General features: G+C 40.5%; 1 protein-coding gene across 1 annotated transcript; it reads right to left on the reverse strand.

Annotated features, from left to right (window-relative positions):
• Nucleotides 1-335: 335 nt before the first annotated feature.
• RRAGA (Ras related GTP binding A) lies at nucleotides 336-1986 on the reverse strand. The gene has a single exon (XM_028512992.2). The coding sequence runs from the start codon at nucleotides 1719-1721 to the stop codon at nucleotides 780-782; it is 942 nt and encodes a 313-aa protein (XP_028368793.1). The 5' UTR covers nucleotides 1722-1986; the 3' UTR covers nucleotides 336-779.
• Nucleotides 1987-20451: the final 18465 nt, after the last annotated feature.

Consider the following 20451-nt stretch of genomic DNA (forward strand, 5'->3'; position numbering starts at 1 on the left):
AATTGAATCCTTTTAACTAACAATGCTATGGTGTGCTATTCTTATCCAACTTTTATAAATGAGGGGGGAAAACAAACCCCAGCCAAATCACCTTGCTCAGTTCACAGAGCTAGTTAAGTGAAGGGACAAGAATAGAAACTCAGCTCTGGTGGTCAGTGTAGTTCCAAAGCCAATACTCATAACCACTCTGTTATGGCTGCTGTGAACATCCTTCCTTAAGGTGCTGGGGGTTACGATCACATAATAAAGTTAACCAATTAAGAAACTCTTGTGGGCAATCAGAGTCTTTAGATTTACATATTAACCACCTTCAAATTACTTAAAATAAGACCATATTTTAAATTGCTAACAGCAAATGTTTATTCATAATGAAGCCAAGAAGACTTTATAAATGCATTTTAATATTGCTGATAAAATAGTAACATTCCATCTTTGCAATCTTGTAAGGAATACAGGAAGATATTGCAAAGGCTTTGATATGCATATCTATTATAACCAGGTAATAACACATACACACACACACACCACCTACTTTAGTGTTAAACCACACCAACTTTTCAGAAAGGCCATCTTGAAGCTCTACTAGATAGCTGAGTAAATAGCGTCCAAGGTTTCAAAGAAAGGGAAATAGGGAAGAAAGGGATGAAGTAGTAAGCAGCACACATTTCAAAGCCCACTTTTAAGCACACGACAATAACGAATACTAAAAGGATGCGGGGAGGGGGGTGCGGGGTGGTGGAAAAGGCAATTAAGCACTTTCAGAAAGCATTTGGCAATATTTAACGCACAAGGAGGCTGTGCTTGGGACCATCCACTCTCTCCAGCTTCTCAAAGTGTTTCCTGGCATTGCGAATGTTGATCAGAGTAGCTGCAGACGGGATCGACGGATCCGACATGACGACCATCACGTACGTGTTTGATGTGAAGATGTCGATGAAAGCAGCGAAGTTAGAATTCCGAACTTCCATGCTCTGGAAAGAGGCGGCCAATTTACTGCAGCTCAGCTTGAACTGCTTAATGATGTTGCTGATCTTCTCAAATCGGTGGACGTCGCGCTGCTCTTTGCATTGGTAATGAGAAATGACCAAGAAAGTAGCTCTCTCGAACAGCAGAACTTCATCGGCCTCGATAATTTGGGCAAAATTCCTTAGGTTCATCTCCAGCTGCTGGACGTTGGGAATCAGCTGATAGACAATACTGGACCAGGCTTTGTAGAGGGTTTCATCCCAGATGGATGTTCGAAAACAAGCGCACTCCAGGGGGCGAGACAAACGCCTCAGGTCTTCCTCTCGCTCTTTAAAAATCAGGTCACGCTGATCCTCCTGAACCAGATCCATTTTGTGCACCAGGCAGAAGATTTTGGCATCAGGAGAGTTCTGGAGGATGGCCTCCAGACACGACTGGTAATAATGCATGTCCTTTTCCAGTTCGCGGCTCTCCACGTCAAAGACGTAAATCAGCACCTCGACATTACGGAAGATGTTGTCTCGCTGGCTGGTGAAGTAATTTTCCATGAAGGTGTCCTGACCGCCACAGTCCCACAGGTTCAACACCAGGTTGCCTAAGAATCGGACGTGGGAGTGCTCCACATCAATGGTGGCACCCAGGCGCCGGGTGTCGCGAGCAATATAATTTGCAAAGATAATGGACCTCATGCTGGTCTTTCCCGACCCGCTCTTTCCCATCAACAGCACCTTTTTCTTCATGGCTGTATTTGGCATCACCCGCCGGAGCCGCCGCGGACTGGGCCTCAAGGCGCGGCCTAACTGCAGGTCAGAGGGAGGGAGTGGCCGGGAGTCGCGGGGCCTCCGCTGGCTGGCTCGGCTGCGCAGCTGTGCAGCTGGGGAAACCGAAAGAGCGAGCTCAGGTCTGGCAAGGCCGCGGTGGGCTGAGCTCTGCTTCACAGGAGAGCGCCCCGGAGCGAACGGCTACCACAGGTCCGCAGCGCACCTCGCCTTCCGGTGAAGTGAGTCGTCACAGACCCTCTGCCACCCACATCCGGTGGCGGCGATCTCGCGAGAACACTCGGCCCGGTGGTCACTGCCTAATGAGCGTTGATAAATGTTCTTTTAATAAAACAGAGCAGGGGCCACCCGAACGAGAAAAGTGGAAGGGGACCCCAGGATTCTGGTGTTCTGTTCTGTTCTGTTCTGTTTCAAAGCTGGGTTTAGGGTGGCAAAGCTGTACACGTGGTCTCTTGGGAGAATGCTGCCACCTCGCGCCCAAAAAAATAAAAACCGACAACTGGCTTTAAGAGCTCGGTGGTCTTGGTTGTTTTAGGGCAGGGCGGGAGACAGGTGAAGCTGTCGAAAGAATACTTCTCAGCCTAGGCAGGCCTCTCCAGATTCCCTGATTTACTGAGTACGCGGGCAGGGCAAATGACAACTGTACAGATGAGGAAGTGAGACTTTGAGAGGTTAAGTGATGGGCCCAGGGCTGTCATGTTTCATGGGACTAAGGTACTGAGCAATATGCTACCTCCCAGTTAGTGCTTTTTTTTTCTGTTTGAAAGTTCCTTTCTCATACCTGCTTTCTTGGTAATCTCAGACTTTAGAATTTATAATCAGCACTCCAAAGCTTGAGGAAACTGTAATATGGAACCCGTGCATTAATTAGCTCAATCCTCACAATGACCCAATGAATAAATAACCCGACTTTAAAGTGAGTAAATCGAAGCTTATAGGGGGTTAAGTAACATTGCCAAGTTACACATCTATTAAATGGTGAAACGCAATTTTATTTAAAAATATAAATAGTGTATCTTTAAGGTGTACAACATGATTTGATAATACACAGTGAAATGATTACTACAGTGAAGCTAATGAATATATCTCATAGTTACCTATTTCTGTGCTGTGAAATCCACTGTTAGAAAATTTCTAGTATCAATACAATATTAACTATAGTCATCATTCTGTAAGTTACATTTCTAGACTTATCCATCTTACATAACCTCAATTTTGTGCCCTTTGACCAGTATCTACCCATTTTCCCCACCACTCCGACCCTGGTTCATCATTCTACTCTCAGCTACTATACATTCATTAAAAAAAAGATTCTAGCATAATCTTGTATAAGTGTTTTCCTAATTGTCCTATTCTTTTTGATGTTATCATAAATGGGACTGTGTTCTAGAGTCTTTTCAGACAGATTGTTGTTGGTATATAGAAGCACAACTGACTTTTGTATGTTGATTTTTGTATCCTGAATGTTACTGAATTTATTAGTTCTAACAGTTTTTTGGAGGATAGGTTGTTACAGTTTTATACATAAGGAACATGTAATCTGCAAACAGTGATAATTTTACTTTTTAAATTCTAATTTGGATGCCTTTTATTCTTTTGGTCTGATTGCTTTTGCTAGTACTTCCAGTACTATGTAGAATGGAAGTGGCAAGAATGGGCATCCTTGCCTCTGACTGGATCTTAGAGAAACAACTTTCAGTTTTTCCCCATTGATGTTAGCTGTGGCTTTTCATAAATGCCCTATTTTGTGTTGAAGAAATTTCCTTTGATACCTATAGTGTTGAGAGTTTTATCATGAATGGATGTTGAACTTTGTCAAATGCCTTTTCTGTATCTGTTGAGGTGATCCTGTAGTTTTTATCTTTTATTTCTGTTATTGTGCTGTATCGCATTGATTGATTTGCATATATTAAAACAATCTTGCATTTCAGGGGTAAATTATAGTTGGCTATGGTGTATAATCTTTTTGATGTGTTGATAAACTTAGTATAATAAAATACTAGCAAACCAAATTTAACAACATTAGAGATATTGGCATGTAATTTTTCCTTCCTTCCTTCTTTTCTCTCTCTCCGCTTCTTTCTTTCCTTTTCTCTCTTTTCTTTGTGTGTGTGTGTGTGTGTGTGTGTGTTATCTGGCTTTGGTATCAAGATGATACTGGCCTCATAAAATAAGTTTGAAACAGTCCTTCAAGCAACCTTTATTCCCATCGATGCTGCCAATTCATAAGTATTTTGGAGGTTCTATGGTAAAAATGATGCTCTTTCTGGTTTTCCCTACTGCTGGCTCAGGATTCAGCTTTCTTGTGTCAGGTCAGTACCATTCTTCCTTGTGCTTTTGGGCTTCTTCAAATTTGATGTTATTATCTCATATCCTATCTTTGTCCTTACACTCTCAGCCCATTACTCTCATTTTAGTGGAAATTTGGAGAGAGAAAGATAAATCCATGTATTCAATTTACCATCTTATTTGGAAATGAAAGAAGTGTTGACTGAAATTATTCGAAAGTAACAATATTTGATAATGATACCAAGAAGGGCTTTTGGCAAGGGATTTTTTTTTTTTACTTAAAAAAAGCTTTATTGAGGTATAATTTACATGCTATAAAATCCATCCATTGTATGTAAGTGCATATACCATTATCACAGCTCAGTTCTAGAGCATATCTGCTGCCCCTAAAAGTTCCCTCACCTTTGTTTGCCATCAAGCTCTGCTCCCACCCTGAGACCCAGGCAAGCTACTATTCTACTTTCTGTCAGTTTGCCTTCTTTAGAAATTTCATGTAAGTGGAATCATACAGTATATAGTTTTTTGTATTTTATTTCTTTCTCTTACCCTATGGTTTTTGAGATTCATCTATATTGTAACATGTATTAATACTCAAATTATTTTGCTTTTTGCTGAATAGTGTTCCATTGTTTGAATATACACTACTATATTTTGTTTGTTCATTCACCAGTTGATGGAAATTGGAGTTGTTTCCTGTTTTTAAGCTGTTAGGAATAATGCTTCTATGAATGTTCATATGAAAATTTTTGTGTGGACAGATGTTTCATATCTTTTGGGTAAATGCTTATGAGTGGAATTCCTGGGTTACCTGGTAAGAATGTTTAACTTTTTAAGAAACTGCCAACTGTTTTCTAAAGTGGCTGTACCATTTTACACTCTTATCAGCAATGTATGAGAGTTCCACTTTTTTCACATCCTTGGCAACAATGTTGAATTATAGCCATTCTAATGGATATGAAGTAGAGTTTCATGAAGGTTATAATTTACATATCCTTAATGATTATTGATGTTGTGCATTGTGTTGGGGTTCCTGAAGACTACCCCCAGGCTCAGTGATTTGTTAGGAGGACTCAGATAACTCAACATGTAGTCATACTCATGGCTTTGATCTATTACAGTGAGAGGACCCTTAGCAAAAGCAGCAAGGGGAAGACACAAATGGGGTGAAGTCTGGAGGAAACCAGGCATAGGTTTCCAAAAGTCCTTTGTCAGTGAAGTCACAAAGGACATGTTTAATTCTTCTAGCAATGAGTTGTGACAACACATGTGTAATATCTCCAAGGACATCTCATTAGGGACTCATGGCCCAGGCTTTACATTGGGGGCCAGTCATATAGGCGCCATTTACCTACCATATACCAAAATCCCAGATTCTCAAAAGGAAAGCACATGTCCTGTATAAACCACATTGCTTGAACTGTGAAGGCACAGTAAGCCATTATTTTCAGGGAATGGTGGAAACTTTCCCCAAATCTGAATTCTTAGCCAAGGGCAATCCTTGCAAGTAGGTCTGTCCAAGGATAGCAGTTTCAGGCTTGCTGTGTTAACTATTCTCTGCACAAGCATCTTTTCATATGCTTATTGGCATTTATATATTTTCTTTGGTGAAATCTCTTGCTCTTTTTAAATTTGGTTGTATTATGAGTTGTAGGAATTGTTTGTATATTCTGAATACAAGTTATTAGATAAGTGATTTGCAGGTATTTCTCCCAGTCTGTATTTATCTTTTCATTCTCTTAACATGGTCTTTTGAAGAGTAAATTTTTTATAAAGTCTGCTATGTCATTATTTTTAGTTTTATGGGTCATGGTTTTGGAGGATATTTAACATATTTGCCTAACTGAACATCACAAAGATTTAGTTATTTGCTTTCTTCTAAATGTTTTGTAGTTTTAGCTTTTACATTTAAGTATATAATATATTTTGAGTTAATTTTTGTGTGAGGTGATATCAGGGTATAAGTTTTCTTTTTCCCTGCATATGGATGTTCAATCATCTCAGCATCACTTGTTGAAAAGACTATCCTTTCCTCATTGAGTGGTCTTGTCACCTTTCTTGGAACTCAGTGGACTATAACTGTGAGAGTTTGATTATGGGCTCTCCTTTCTGTTCCTTGGTCTATAATGTATGTCTTTCCTTATTCAATATAACACTGTCTTGATTCCCTTAGCTATAATTTTGATAATGTGTAGAAATTGGGTGGTTTAAGTCCCCTTTGTTGTTCTTGTTTTTTTAAAAAAGATTTTATTTATTTATAGAGAGAAGGGAAGGGAGGGAGGAAGAGAGGGAAAGAAACATCAATGTGAGAGAGAAATGTCATACACATCACAGTCAGGGACCAAACCTGCAACCCAGACATGTGCTCTAACCAGGAATGGAACAGGTGACCTTTCACTTTGTGGGATGATGTCCAACCAACTGAGCCACACTGGTCAGGGCTCTCTGTGTTGTTTTTCAGAATTATGTGGCTATTCTAGGTCCTTTGACTCTATATAAATTTTTAGGATCAGCATGCCAATTTGTACAAAAAAAGTTTGCTGGAATTTTGATAGGGATTGCATTGAATCTATAAATCAACTTGGAGAGAATTGCCTTCTTAACAGTATTGCATATTTTGATTGATGCATATGATATATCTCTCAATTCATTTAGATCTTAATTTTTCTCAGCAATGCTTTGTAGCCTTCACTATAAAAGTCTTACACTTATATGGTTAAATTTATTTCCATGTGCTTTATTCATTTTGATGCCATTGTGAATTGAATTGTTTCATTTAACTTTTTGATTCTTATTTCCTAGTATCTAGAAATTCAGCTGATTTTTGTAATTGACCTTGTCTCCTGTAGCCTTGCTTAACTTTCTTCCTTTTTCTAGTAGTTTTTTAAAAAATAGAGTTCTTAGGATTTTCTACATACAGGATCATATCATCTGCAAATTCAGTTTTATTTTTTCCTTTCCAATCTGGATGACTTAAAATTTTTTCCTTTTATTTTACTGGTGATAACCTGCAGCAGGCTGTTGAATAGAAGTAGTGAGAACAAACATTTTGTCTGGTTCCTTATATCAGGGGGCAAACATTCAGTCTTACCACTAAACATTATGACAATCACAGCTTTATTGTAAATGCCCTTTTTTAGGTTGAGGAAATCCCCTTCTTTTCTTGATTTCTTGAGGATTTTTATCAAGAATGAGTATTGGATTGTGACTAATGCCTTTTCTGTATCTATTGAGAAGATGAAATACTTGGTGTCCTTTATTCTGTTGGTGTGGTATATCACATTAATTGATGTTTCAATCTCAAAAAACCCTGTATTCCTATAACAAATGCCTCCATGCCTCCTCGTGGTCATGGCATGTAATCGTTATATGTTGCTGGTTTCAGTTTGCTAATATTTCAGAAGGGTTTTTACCTTTATGCTCATGAGAGATATTGGATTATAGTTTTTGTGTGATAATTTTGTCTGGTTTTAGAATTCATTCTGGCCTCATAGAATGCATTCAGAAGTGTTTCTTCCTTCTCTATTTTCTAAAAGAGTATGTGTAGGATTGGTATTATTTATTCATCAAATATTGAAAATAATTTACTGTATTCCTTATTTTTCCTTCTTCATGCTTACAGTAGTTTATAGTGATACACTTGGGCAATATTTTGGTCATCTGCTTCTCTCTGTAGATTAAGTTCAACGAAGGCCCTGTCCCTATCTCCATAATTCAGTACCCTGGGTCACCTTAGGGAACTGGTAAGTGTTTGTGGAATAAATGAATGGTCGAATGGTAGAGGTTCAGTCTATGTGTTATGGTGGGCTAGTTGTCTACAGGTACTGATGAAGTTTAGCAATCTAAAATAGTTAGGGATGCTAAAAAGACAATGCTTTGCTAAAGTGCTTTGTGCTCAGAGGAGTAACTATAGATTTTCAACAATGTTCTACCAAGAGGTTTTCAGAGAGTTTATAGCAATGAGTTTGTGGTTAGGTGGGTTATAAGGCCACAGAATAAAAACTGTGTAGCTTCAGACAATCAATTTAATGAAAATATCTTGGGGAAACTATTAAATAAAGAGGACCATATTGAGAAGTAAATGTAAAATTTTAAGATAAAATACCATTTGTAGTGGTCTCTAAGATCTCCAGCTTACCTATTCATTCTTTTTCTTTGCCCTTTTCTTGGATGGAAAAGTTTGAAAAGAAAGACCTAGGTAAGTCTGACTCCCAGCTCTAGTACTTCTTAGCTGTGTCACCTTGAGTGAGTTTACTTCCTAACTTCAGTGCTCTGATTTCTCTGTTCAATTTTCTGGCAGTTCTGGTTGTTTTTTGTTTTTAAATTGTGTTATCCTTCTTTTTGGTTGTGCAAGAAAGTGAAACATATCTACCTATGCCTCCATCTTGGCTGAAAGCCCAGAATTAGGTGTTTAAATAAGTCAGAGTTGCTGGAACTAACCAAACATGGGCAGTAAGTGTGGCAGGGGGTAGGTTTTCCTGCCCAGCACCAGCTCTACAGAAATACCCATGTTGAGGCTGCTTTATTCATACAAGCTTTATCTTTCAAGATCTCCACCCTCTGTTGAGGGGAGGGATGGAAGAAGTTGGGAGTGCCATGGGTTGTTGACAAGGCTGGTATACACAAGGACAGTTTGACTGGGGGGTGGTTCTCATCAAAGTCTGGGGGTATGAGCAGGACATCCGTCTTCTGGAAGATGCATGGAGAATGTTTAGTCAGCTGCCAAGAGAAGGTGGTGTTCAGTGCTATAGTTTCTATGGAAGGGTTGCATGATTGATGCTCCCTGCCAATAGCAAGGGATGGCATTCAAGCTTTGCCTTGCCTTCCCTAGCTCCCACCTCACCATCTTGTCCTGTCCCCCAAGTTCCCATCCTCCCCTTTAGAACCCTGACATCCTACCAGGAAGGCAAGGAACAGCTTGGCCCTCCACTGTTCTTAAGAACAATCAGTAAGCTTTGCTTCCCTCTGATTCTCCTTTTTGACTTTCTAGAGCTGGGGTTGGCAAACTGTCTCTGTAAAAATCATATAGTAAATATTTTAGGTTTTGAGGGTCAAGAGCAAAATTAGGAGTATTTCCACCAATTCTTGACAAGATTCAAAACTTTATACACACTGAAATTTGAATCTTATTATTTTTTCTTAATCTTTTCAACCATTAATAAATGTAAAAACTATCCCTGGCTTGCTGGCCAGACTAAAACAGGTGGTCAGCTGAATCTGGCCTGCTGGCAATAGTTTGCTGACCTCTGTTCTGAAGCTTCACATGGAAGAAAAATAACAAACTGAGTATTAAATGTCGTGAAGTCTAATAATCCTCTGACTGACATACAATTCACTAAAACTCATGGGAAGAGTTAGGAAGCATGGAAAATAAAAACAAGCCTAAGGATGATCAATACTTTCAGCCCCCATTTCCCATAACCAGGAAGTCATAATGTGTGGTTCCACAAGACGTACCGGAGCAGTGTCTCCCCGCACTTGCTTCACAATCAGAGTCACCTGACTTCTTGAAACTAGGAGGGTCCAGACTGGAGATTCTTTTAAGCAGCAGGCTTCTGGGTGGAGATTCTTTTAAGCAGCAGGATTAGGTAAGCTGGAAAACTATATTAGCGGAAGGCTCCTTAGAGAGGAAAACAAACAAACAAACAAACAAACAAACAAAAAACCCTTCTAAATCTGTGCTTCTTAAAGTGTGGTTTTCAACGCAGATACGCAAATTCTCTGCCTATGCCAGACCTACTGAATCAGAAACTCCTGGAATGAGACCTGGCCATCTTGTCTTTATCAAGCCAGGTGATTCTGATGCACAGCTAAAACTTAACCACTCTTCTACAGCATCATTGCTAGCACCTGGAGAAGTGACTGAGCATGCACCTGAGCAGTAAAGACCTAGGTGTCCTGAGACTGCATTGTTCTCAAGAGTGCAGGGTCTGTGGGTGGAGCCCAAAGCATTGACTTCCGCTGAAAGATCTGGAAATTATACTTAAGGCTAGCCTTCAAGAAGTCAAGGGATGCTTTCGTACAAAAGGGGACGCCATGGATCCTAGAGATAGAAAACGGCCACCTAATGTGGTGGCAGCCCTTTTGCACAAGTGATCATGGCATTTGCTGAGTGCTCACTCGCGAGCTTTATAAAATCGTTATGTCCACCTTTCTTCGGTTTCTCCAAGTTCTAATGGGGAAATCTTTGTCCTGGGCACTGGACAAAGGGGAGGTGCTGGGAGCTTTCTGACCTCACAAGCGGCCCCTGTGACATCATGGCTACCTAGAGGCGCGCCTCCTGGCCCTAGTGACGTTACAGAGGCCCCGAGGGTCCGCGTGCAGTGTGGCTTCCAAGGCTGGGCTCGCAACTCCAGGTGCGCAGCTGGGCCTGCAGAAGCCATTGTGGCGACGTGCAGGGGAAGCTCACCAGGCTGGCGCGCCATCCACGCTCAGTGCTTCTCTCGCGCAAGGCCAGCCCAAGAAAGGGAACAGACAACCGGACTTTGCTAAAGGGCCGCTTAAGTTTTCTTTGGAGTAAATATTCAGAACGTTTGCTTGGTGCAAGACTTGGTGAGCCCCCAGCGAGGCGGTTGGGGTCTCCGAGGCGGCGACACGGGGGATGCTCTGTGCCAACAGTCAGGACTCCGGATGGCCCCGGTGAAGAGGAAGTGTATCTGCGACCTGTGCTCCTGCGGGTAAGGCAGAGGACCCAGGAGCCCGGTTTTCCGACTCCGAAAGCTAGTCTGAGCTCTAATCCCGTGCTGCTGCATCATGCAACATCATGATGGATTCATCTGCTTGTCAACCTTTTTTACGTTGCAGTGTTATCAGCCAGCATTCTGGTTTAATTGATCCGGTGAAGGTGACTGTCAGGCCTCTCCCATTGTTCCTTCACTTCAGAACTGCAGGGAGGTTGCAAACGGGTACAGCCCGCTCCCTGAAGCCCCAAAAGTGTCAGGCAAGGATAGAAAACCTCTGGCCAGCTTGGGACCAGGCTTGCTGCTTTTGTTGGACTTGTTTTGGAAGGGAATGGGATGGGAAAGAAAAGTCCTAACAGAGTTTCTCACTCAGAAATTATTGCTCCTTTGTCAGAGAAGTGTAAGATATTTGTAAAACTTGTTTCCAGGCTGGTGTGGAGTTGAATATGAGAAAGGAAAGGACGTTATTTTTGCACTTTCTGGTCCTGGCTCTGCTAGATGTCTCTCCTAGCCATCTGTCCCTAGGGACCACCCTGAGTGAAGCTCGGTAACAGCAGGTGGTCCCAGGGACACATCTGTTAGCTTTCATCACGTTTCTGTAGCTGACTCCTCTCTGTGTCTCACAATCTCTGAGGTGCTGTCCGCATCTGCTTCCCAGGGCATCTGGGGAGCTGCGGGGCTGGGGGGGGGGGGGGTGGCGGGCAGCACAGGAGCAGCAGATCAGAGAGCAGGCTCCTGGCTCAGCTCTCCTGGGTTGTTACTAATTGTGGGATCTTGGGCAGGCAACTGAACTATTCAAGGCTACTCTAAGCATTAAATGAGATAGATAATGTGTGTGGGATTGTACTTAATATATGTTAGCATCTTAAAATATGCAAAAAGTGTGTGCCAACTTCCATATACTACGTGAATATAAAAAAGTCACATCAGTAGTTAGGAGAATGAAAGGGCATTCTAAACACTGGGCTAGAAACTGTACACATTTCTGGCAGCAATGGATGGTTCTCAACCCTGGCTGCTCACGAGAGTCACCTGGGAAGCTTTAAAGCACTATCTCTTGCCCAGGTGGTTAAATCATTTTCTCTGAAGGTGGGGCCAAGCAGCAGTCTTTAGGTGATTCTGACCATTTTCTAGGATCGGGGAACCACTGAATAAGCATGGATCTTGCTTTTACATTTTGTTAGGTGGGACCAGAGGAGCATTTTAGTCTAGGGGCAGTTTTCCATATGATGGAGGCAAAACCTCTAAGGCTCGTCCTCCTCTGGGGCCCTTTATATCAGTCACCCCCTGCCTCCTCCTGTGGTACTGAGGAAGGAGGGAAGCCAATACCTCTGGCTCTTTATCTCCCATTTCACGTTCCTCTTAAGATATTTGAACAAAAAATTATTTGGCCCTGGCTGTTGTGGCTCAGTGGACTGGGTACTGGCCTGCAAACCAAAAGGGCACCAGTTCCATTCCCAGTCAGGCTGGGTCATGGGCCAGGTCCCCACATGGAGGCATGCGAGAGGCAACTGATCTACATATTTCTCATACATTGAGATTTCTCTCCTTCTTTCTCCCTCCCTTCTATCTCTAAAAAGAAATAAATAAATAAAAATATAACAAAATGAAAGTTTTTAGTGTTATTTCCACTTTAACTTTTTGTCTGAAATTAGAATTTTTCACTTTAATTTTGAAAATGTTGTTATTAGTGGGCAGGCTTCCGATGCTCAGAGAGCTGATAGGAAGATTTCCTCTTTTCTGTCAGAGGCTCTGGGAACCAGAGAGCTTCTGAACAAGTTCTTATTTGTGGCCACAAGATGGCAGCCTTTCCCCAACCAAGTCTCTTAAATCAGACCAGCCTAAATGGAAAAGAAAAAAAAAAAAAACCCAAAAACAAAACTCCCCAAAGCCCCTTGGAGTTCTGGGTTTTCCTTTAGTTTAATTTTTTATAGAGTTACCTTACTAAGTTTTCTAAAATGAACAATTAGTCAGAGTTTAGGGTCCAGAAGAACTCAGGAAGTGGTATACCTTGAGGAGTAGATCACAGATTACAGAGTGAAGGTGTTTCAGATATCTAAATCTAAAGATTTCAACCACTCATAAAACTTTTTAATGAGCTTTGCTGGTTTTAAAAAACCAGACATCTTTTACTATATCAAGTTCAAGGTTCTCCTTCCACAGCGACACTCCACTTGACAATCAAAATCTGGCACTTGAAATTATTACCAAAAAATGTCATAATATTCTCTTTTCAATATAATCAGAGCCAATAATCAAAATACTCATGAGTTGTAGAAATATGGTAAAGTGAGCAGTTTCTAGAAATCAAATTCTATCACTTAATTATCTTGACAACAGATCTACATTGTGGGGTATGGGGAGACCCTACTTTTATATGTGAGGGTAATATTTCCAATTATATCTGAATACCCCCAGAATTCCCTATTATTGGAAAATGCTACTTTTCACAGTTTTCAGTATTAAACCACCTTACATTTCTGTAGTGTCTTGAAAAATTTAAAAGCACTTTCTCACATATTATTATCTTACTGGGGGGTCCCTCAACATGGAAAGCATTGCTTAGTTTGGAAATTTGATTCCTTAATCTTAGCTTCCATTCCCCCCCCCACCCCCACCCCCTGGGACGTTTTCTGTTTACTGAGCAGTTCTTGTCCCAAATTACTAAATTTGAAATGGGGAGAAGGTTTGCGGGAGAGCTGTAGATAAAGCAAAATGTTAATTAGCTTTTTAAGGCTAAGAGGGATCTTGGTGGTCTTTAGCTCTCCAGATGCCCTGCTGGATATTGCAATCTCTAGTCTGTGGTCTACTTTCCAGTCACACTGGGCTATTTTTGACTGTAGATTACAATATGAAGGTTCCTGTCCAATCGATAAATAGTATCTGATATTAAAAAGGGGGGGAGGGTATAATTCTAAAAGCCTTTTAGTAGGTAATATAAGTGGCAAATCTCTCTCCTGAGATTAAAATGCAGTAACACACCCCTTTTTTCTTAAATTCTGGTTAAAAAAATGTCATTAATCAAGGGATTGATATAGCTTACTTTTATATCTGATTATTTTATGGCTTGCAGTGCAGTGTTTTAAAGACTTTGTGCAATCTTGCAGGAAATTCCAGGACTGGCTAATGTATCATGAAATATTTATGTAGCATTGGTAGTATGTGCAGCATTTCATAAAAAAGGTAGTCCCATAGAGGGCTTGCAAATTGCTGAAAAGGATGTGGATTTGGCCCCTTCACAGTGCTTGGGGAGGAAGGTGATCTCAGGGGCAGCCGTGTATCTGCAACTTAAATCAGTTCTGTTAACCAGGGAGGAACTTGTTATTTTAATTTTGGAAAATATTTTCTTCACATCGATGGAAATTTCCTTAACCTTAGATTTTATTTTCTTAGAGTCTCTGTTACAAATTAAGAGGAAGGAAAAAAATCAAGGAATTGGTTTGATATTACATGTTTCAAGAAGAATTCTTGTTTTTAATTTAAATAAAATTGACTTCATAAATTCTGATTAAGAAAAAAAAAAACAACAGCTTTTAATAGATGCTTGCTGGTGACTTTTTATCTTTAGATTCCAGATAGAGAAACCAAGGGAAAGAAATCCCTTTCACTTTAACATTGAACTATATTTATTGTAGAACTTAGGCGCTTTCCATGTTGTTACATTATATGCTCTTTAAAAATTATGGTATTTTTGTGATATCAGAACCAATATTTAATTGTTCATATACCTTTCATCTTATAAAATGAGTGTGTTAGTGTGTATAATTAAATTTCAGATACTATGAAATTACAGGATACAACCTGGTAGCAACTCAAATTGCAGTAGTTAAAATGATGTACTCCTTTTTCCTTTTCTTTCTTTTTTTTTTTTAAGAGAGCTGGTGGGTGCTGGGGTGGTGGGGAGGGAAGAAGAAAGAGAGGGAGAGAAACATTGAAGTGAGAGAGAAACAGCCTAGGCATGTGTCCCAACCAGAAATTGGACTGGTGCCTGGTGATCTTTTGGTTTGTGGGATGATGCCCAACCAACTGAGCTACACCAGCCAGGGTGATCTACTAAATCTTATAGTCTACAAATCAATTTAGAGTACCCTTGCTCTAATTCCATATTGTTTGTGAAGTTTTAAACATCATTTCCTCCATTGATATTACAATATTTTAGCCCTGGCTGGTGTGGCTCAGTGGACTGAGTACCTGCTTGCGAACTGGGAGGTCACTGGTTCCATTCCCTGTCAGGGCATGTGCCTGGCTTGTGGACCAGTCCCTGGTTGGGGGCGTGCAAGAGGCAACCAAGCAATCAATGGATCTCTCACACATCGATGTTTCTCTCCCTCTCTTTCTCCCTCCCTCCCCCACCCTCTAAAAATAAATAAATAAAACCTTTAAAAAAATAAAATATTTTAGATGGCCTTCAGGTAATTTATAGTTTACTTGGGTAGGTGATATACTTCAAGAGGGAAAAATACTAAGCTTCAAATGAATGAGAGCAATAAAATAAGTGATGTGGATTTCAGAGGTGGGAGTGACCACTGTAGGAGAGGACACGATGTACTTGGGGTGATCAGGAAAGTGAGTACAGAGTTGGACTGCTGGGCCCTGCTTTCAGGCCCTGGCTCTACCACTTTTTAACTATGTGAGCTTGTGTAAACAGACAGATAATAATAGCCTATTCTTTGTGTAGGCCTAAGGATTAGGGGTGAGAGGAGTACAGGCCTGGCATTTAGCGGTGAGCTCTGAAGGAAAAGGTCATGCTGGGGCAGGGTTGTCCATACCAGCTAGAGAGGCCTGTGATTTTAGAGACATGGAAACATCCCATCCACATGAGCGCTTGAGCCTGAAGAGGAAGGACTCGCCAGAAGCTCTGTGGAGGCAGCCTGTATGGGGCCAAAAATGCCTCCAAATGCGAACTCTGCATTTGAGCATGCAAATAAGATAGATAAAACAGTCTTTTCCCCCACAGAAGTACATATTCAAAAGAGCAGCATTTCTGTCTCTTTTTTTTTCTGTTAAAATAAATTCACAATATCTGAAATAGGCCAACTTTAAGTCTGTTGGTCAATTAGAGCTGAATGGATTTGTAGTTAGCTAATATTTCCGTAAATGTATCTCATTTTCATTGCACTCTTGTCACTTTTTTCTTGTTTTATTCAACAAATAATTTACTGATGATTTACCACAAGAGGAAGCTGACTACAGGAGTCTACAGATTCTGGAGCCAGACCACCAGGGTTCGAATCCCAGCTTTTCCACTCTCCAGCTGTGTCATGTTGAACCATTTCACAGCAGAGTCTACTTCTGTGTGCTCAGTGTTCTTACATGTAAAATGGACATAATAGTAGAGCCCAACTCACAATGTTGTCATAAGGACTGAGTCAGTATTAAGTAAGCCAGTGGAGTAATGCCTACATGGCAATCAATCTCGCCTACATGGTGAGGTTAGATAAGTGTTAATGAATAAATAAAATACAAAGATGCCAGTGTGTTCTAGGCAGTGAGGCCCTAGGAGGAGTGAACAAGGCCTCTGCTCTCATGAAGAGCTTGCACTCTAGGGAAGAGTGTTCAGTGGGAGGTAATGAAAATGCTCTGCAGAGATTAAAACAGGGTGAGGTGCTTAAGTGCTTGGGGGACTTGACTAAATTGGAGGCTAGGACTGGCCTGTAAAGACAATCTGCTCTTCACACAACTGGGAGACCCTCTGCCCTCTCAGAGCCATGGACACTTGAGTCCAGCCATGATTATACTTCTCAGGTTCACACTGACATTAACAAATGCTAAGGTTAAGTTTCTGTTCAGTTTAGAGCTTTCCAGTTCTTAGACGACGACCTGGGGATAATCCAGGCACCCTCCCTGCCTTTCGTACTCTGCCCTTCTGTTTGATCATCTCTTCACTGGCTCATTCAAAGTAAATTTGAAGCATCTATGATTGTTTCTTTAAAAGAAAAGGACAGTTTCTAAATAGCTGTCAAGTTAACCACTTAGCCAAATATATCCTTGTATTTTGTATATCCTGAATATCCAAAAGTCCCTCATTTTAATGTTAACAAACTGAGTTTATGATGTAAAGAATAAGTTAAATTTCTGCCTGTGCTGGTCAGTAACTTAATTTTAGAAACATTATCCTTTATGTGATGATTATTTTTAAAAGTCAAAACTTTTCCCTTAGCTTTTCATTTTCTCTTTCAAGTACAGTGTTCTCCAAATAAAGTCTATATGCTGTCTGTGAACATGAGCTCAAAATAAAAAGAAAATAATTAATTGAATAACTTGTTCTTCTATCTTGCTTCCAGTGGGTAATATCAGGGAAAGATCTTGGGACAGTGAGTTAGTATGTTTCAATTTAGTCCTGGTTTTGAGTAATTATAAGCTTTGTGAACTTGTTCAGGTTTTTAAATATCTCTGGACTTTTAAAAATCAGTAAATTATGACTCTTTTTGGTTTGTTTGTTTTTGTTTTGTTTTGTTTTTTGGTGATGGCTATTCTGACAGGCATGAGGTGGTTTCTCATTGTGGTTTGGATTTGTGTTTCCCTGATGATTAGTGACATTGAATATTTTTTCACATACTGTGTCCATTCAAGTCTTTGGCCCATATTTAAAACCAGGTTTTTGTACAGTTCCATATTCTTTTTGCTATGGAACTGTACAAAATCCTTATGTATTTTGGAGATTAACCCCTTATCAGTTATATGATTTGCAACTATTTTCTCCCATTCTGTAGGTTGCCTTTTTACACTTTTAGTGGGAACTCGAAGTGGTGCACCCACTATGGAAAATAGTATAGTGGTTTCTCAAAAAATTAGAGCCCTGGCTGGGTGGCTGAGTTGGTTAGAGCATGATCTCATATATCAAAAGGTTATGGGTTTGATGTCCAGTGAGGGCACATACCTAGGTTGGGGGTTTGATCCCTGGTTGGGACACTTACAGAATCAATCAACGTTTCTCACTCACTCTCACTCTCTCTCTCTCTCTCTCTCAAAAAAAAAAATCAATAAATATATCCTTAGATGGGGATTAAAATAAATAGAACTACCATGTGATCTAACAATCCCAGTGCTTGGTATTTATACGATTGATATCAGAATCTTAAAGGGATATTAACATTCCATATTCATGGTAGCACTCTTTACAGTAGCCAAAATGTAGAAGAAACCTAAGTGTCTCATTGATGGATGAAAAAGAAAATGTGGTATATGCATACAATGGATACTATTTGGTTTTAAAAGGAAGGAAACTCTGCAATATATGACAACATGGATGAGGCTTAAGTAAAATAAACCAGCCACAGAAAGACAAATAGTGCATGAGTCTACTTACCTGAGTTATTCAAAATAATCATATTCATAGAATCAGAGAGTGGAATGGTGGCTTGTCAGGGACTGAGGGCAGGAGGACATGTGGAGTAACTAATCAACAAGCATGAAGTTTCAGTTGTACAAGGTGAATAAGTGCTAGAGACCTGCAGTACAACATTGTGCCTATAGTCAATAATATTGTATTGTGCATTGAAAATTTTAAAAGGGTAGATCTCATGTTAAGTGTTCTTATAAACATAAAGTTAAAGTTAAAAATTAATGATCATCAGATGATGAGGTAGCCCCTCTCTTCTATGATGGTGTTTTCCTAGGCCCAGAGCATTTCCACCTCAGGCTTCTGAAGGTGTCTGCAGAGGTCTTCTGCAGCCTCTGCTAGTGACCTTAGAGAAGTGAGGGGAAAGTGGAGAAGTGTCACAGAGCTGAAGATGGACAGATGTTCTTCTGACTTTTCTGAAAGTTGTTGAATGGCCAGTTAGGATGAATGAATGTCTTTTTGAGGCCTCATGGATTCTTGGGGGCATGTCTGGTCCCATTTCCTCTCAGCACTCTGACTTCCTCTGCACATTGGCTATGCGTGGCTGCCCCAGCCCTAGCTTATACCGCTTCTCATTTCAGGTACCCAGAGACTCATTGGAGTTAAGTGCATTATTTCAACATTTCAAGGAGAAGAGGGCCTGGTTGGGACAGCCTATGACCTGGTTTCTCTGGCTTCCAGGGTCCTTCCCTGTGGTCCAGTCAACTGAGTCCTGGGGCTGTGGGGTTGCACAGTATAAACTGGGCATCTGCAGGAGGGGCTTGCTTTGTGTAGCAGGGGTGTACACAGGAAAAATGATTAGAAGAGGAAATGATTTATCTCTTCAGGACTTTTGCCAAAATATCCTTGTAGATAAAGTTGGTGAAAGATGGATTAGAGGATAGCATATTTATTTATTTATTTATTTATTTATTTTTGTTGTTGTTGTTGTTTTTTAATATATTTTATTGATTATGCTATTACAGTTGTCCCATTTCCCCCCTTCTCTCCCCTTCACCCTGTACCCCCCTCCCACCCACATTTCCCCCTTTAGTTCATGTCCATGTGTCATACTTATGAGTTCTTTAGTTTCTACATTTCCTGTACTATTCTTGCCCTCCCCCTATCTATTTTCAACCTACATTCTATGCTACTTATTCTCTATACATTTTCCCCCTCTCTCCTCCTCCCACCCCCCTGCTGCTAACCCTCCATGTGCCCTCCATTTCTGTGGTTCTGTTCCTGTTCTAATTGTTTACTTAGTTTCTTTTGGTTTTGCTTTAGGTGTGGTTGTTAATATTTGTGAGTTTGCTGTCCTTTTACTATACATGTTTTTTCTTTATCTTCTTTTCTTAGATAAGTCCCTTTAGCATATCATAAAATAAGGGCTTGGTGATGATGAACTCCTTTAACTTGACCTTATCTGAGAAGCACTTTATCTGCCCTTCCATTCTAAATGAAAGCTTTGCTGGATAGAGCAATCTGGGATGTAGGTCCTTGTCTTTCATGACTTGGAATATTTCTTTCCAGCCCCTTCTTGCCTGTAAGGTCTCTTTGGAGAAATCAGCTGACAGTCTGATGGGAACTCCTTTGTAGGTGACTGTCCCCTTACCTCTTGCTGCTTCTAGGATTCTCTCCTTCGTTTTTACCTTGGCTAATGTAATTATGATGTGCCTTGGTGTGTTTCTTCTTGGGTCCAACTTCTTTGGGGCTCTCTGAGCTTCTTGGATTTCTTGGAAGACTGTTCCCTTTGCCAGATTGGGGAAGTTCTCCTTTATTATTTGTTCAAATATGTGCTCAATCTGTTGCTTTTCCCCTTCCGATTCTGGTACCCCTATAATTCGGATATTGGAACGTTTAAAGGTGTCTTGAATGCTCTTAATCTTTTCCTCAATTTTTTGAATTCTTATTTCATCATGCTTTCCTGCTTGGTTGATTCTATCTTCCTTCTGGTCCATTGTATTGTTTTGAGACTCATATTCCTTCCTTTCACTATTGGTTCTCCTCCGCGTGTCTTCCTGCATCTGTTTTATGGTACTCTGCATTCTTTCATCTAAATTTCATCCAAAATCCACCAGTTCTGTGAGCTTTCTGATCACCAGTGTTTTGAACTGCGCATCTGATAGATTGGCTAGTTCTTGGTCTCTCAAAAGGATGCTACTTCAACTTCTTGGCTGCCCGACTTCCATTCAGATAAATCCTCTGCCGGATCTGGGTGTTATTCTGATAGTAAATTATTGTTGTAAATTATTGGTTTTCTAATCTTGGTTGTGCGAGGAGGCACGGTGCGTCCACCTATTCCTCCATCTTGCCGGAAGAAGAGGATAGCATATTTAGGTAGTACCCAGGTCATTGAACACACAGGCCCATGGAGTGTCATTTGATGACTTTTTGCTGGCTTGGAAAAATATCACTAGCA

Source organism: Phyllostomus discolor, chromosome 3 (assembly GCF_004126475.2).
Source record: "Phyllostomus discolor isolate MPI-MPIP mPhyDis1 chromosome 3, mPhyDis1.pri.v3, whole genome shotgun sequence".
Classification (NCBI taxonomy): domain Eukaryota; kingdom Metazoa; phylum Chordata; class Mammalia; order Chiroptera; family Phyllostomidae; genus Phyllostomus; species Phyllostomus discolor.

Coding starts and splice junctions, on each gene's coding strand:
- RRAGA (XM_028512992.2), bottom strand. CDS start 1,721: ATGCCAAATACAGCCATGAAGAAAAAGGTGCTGTTGATGGGAAAGAGC.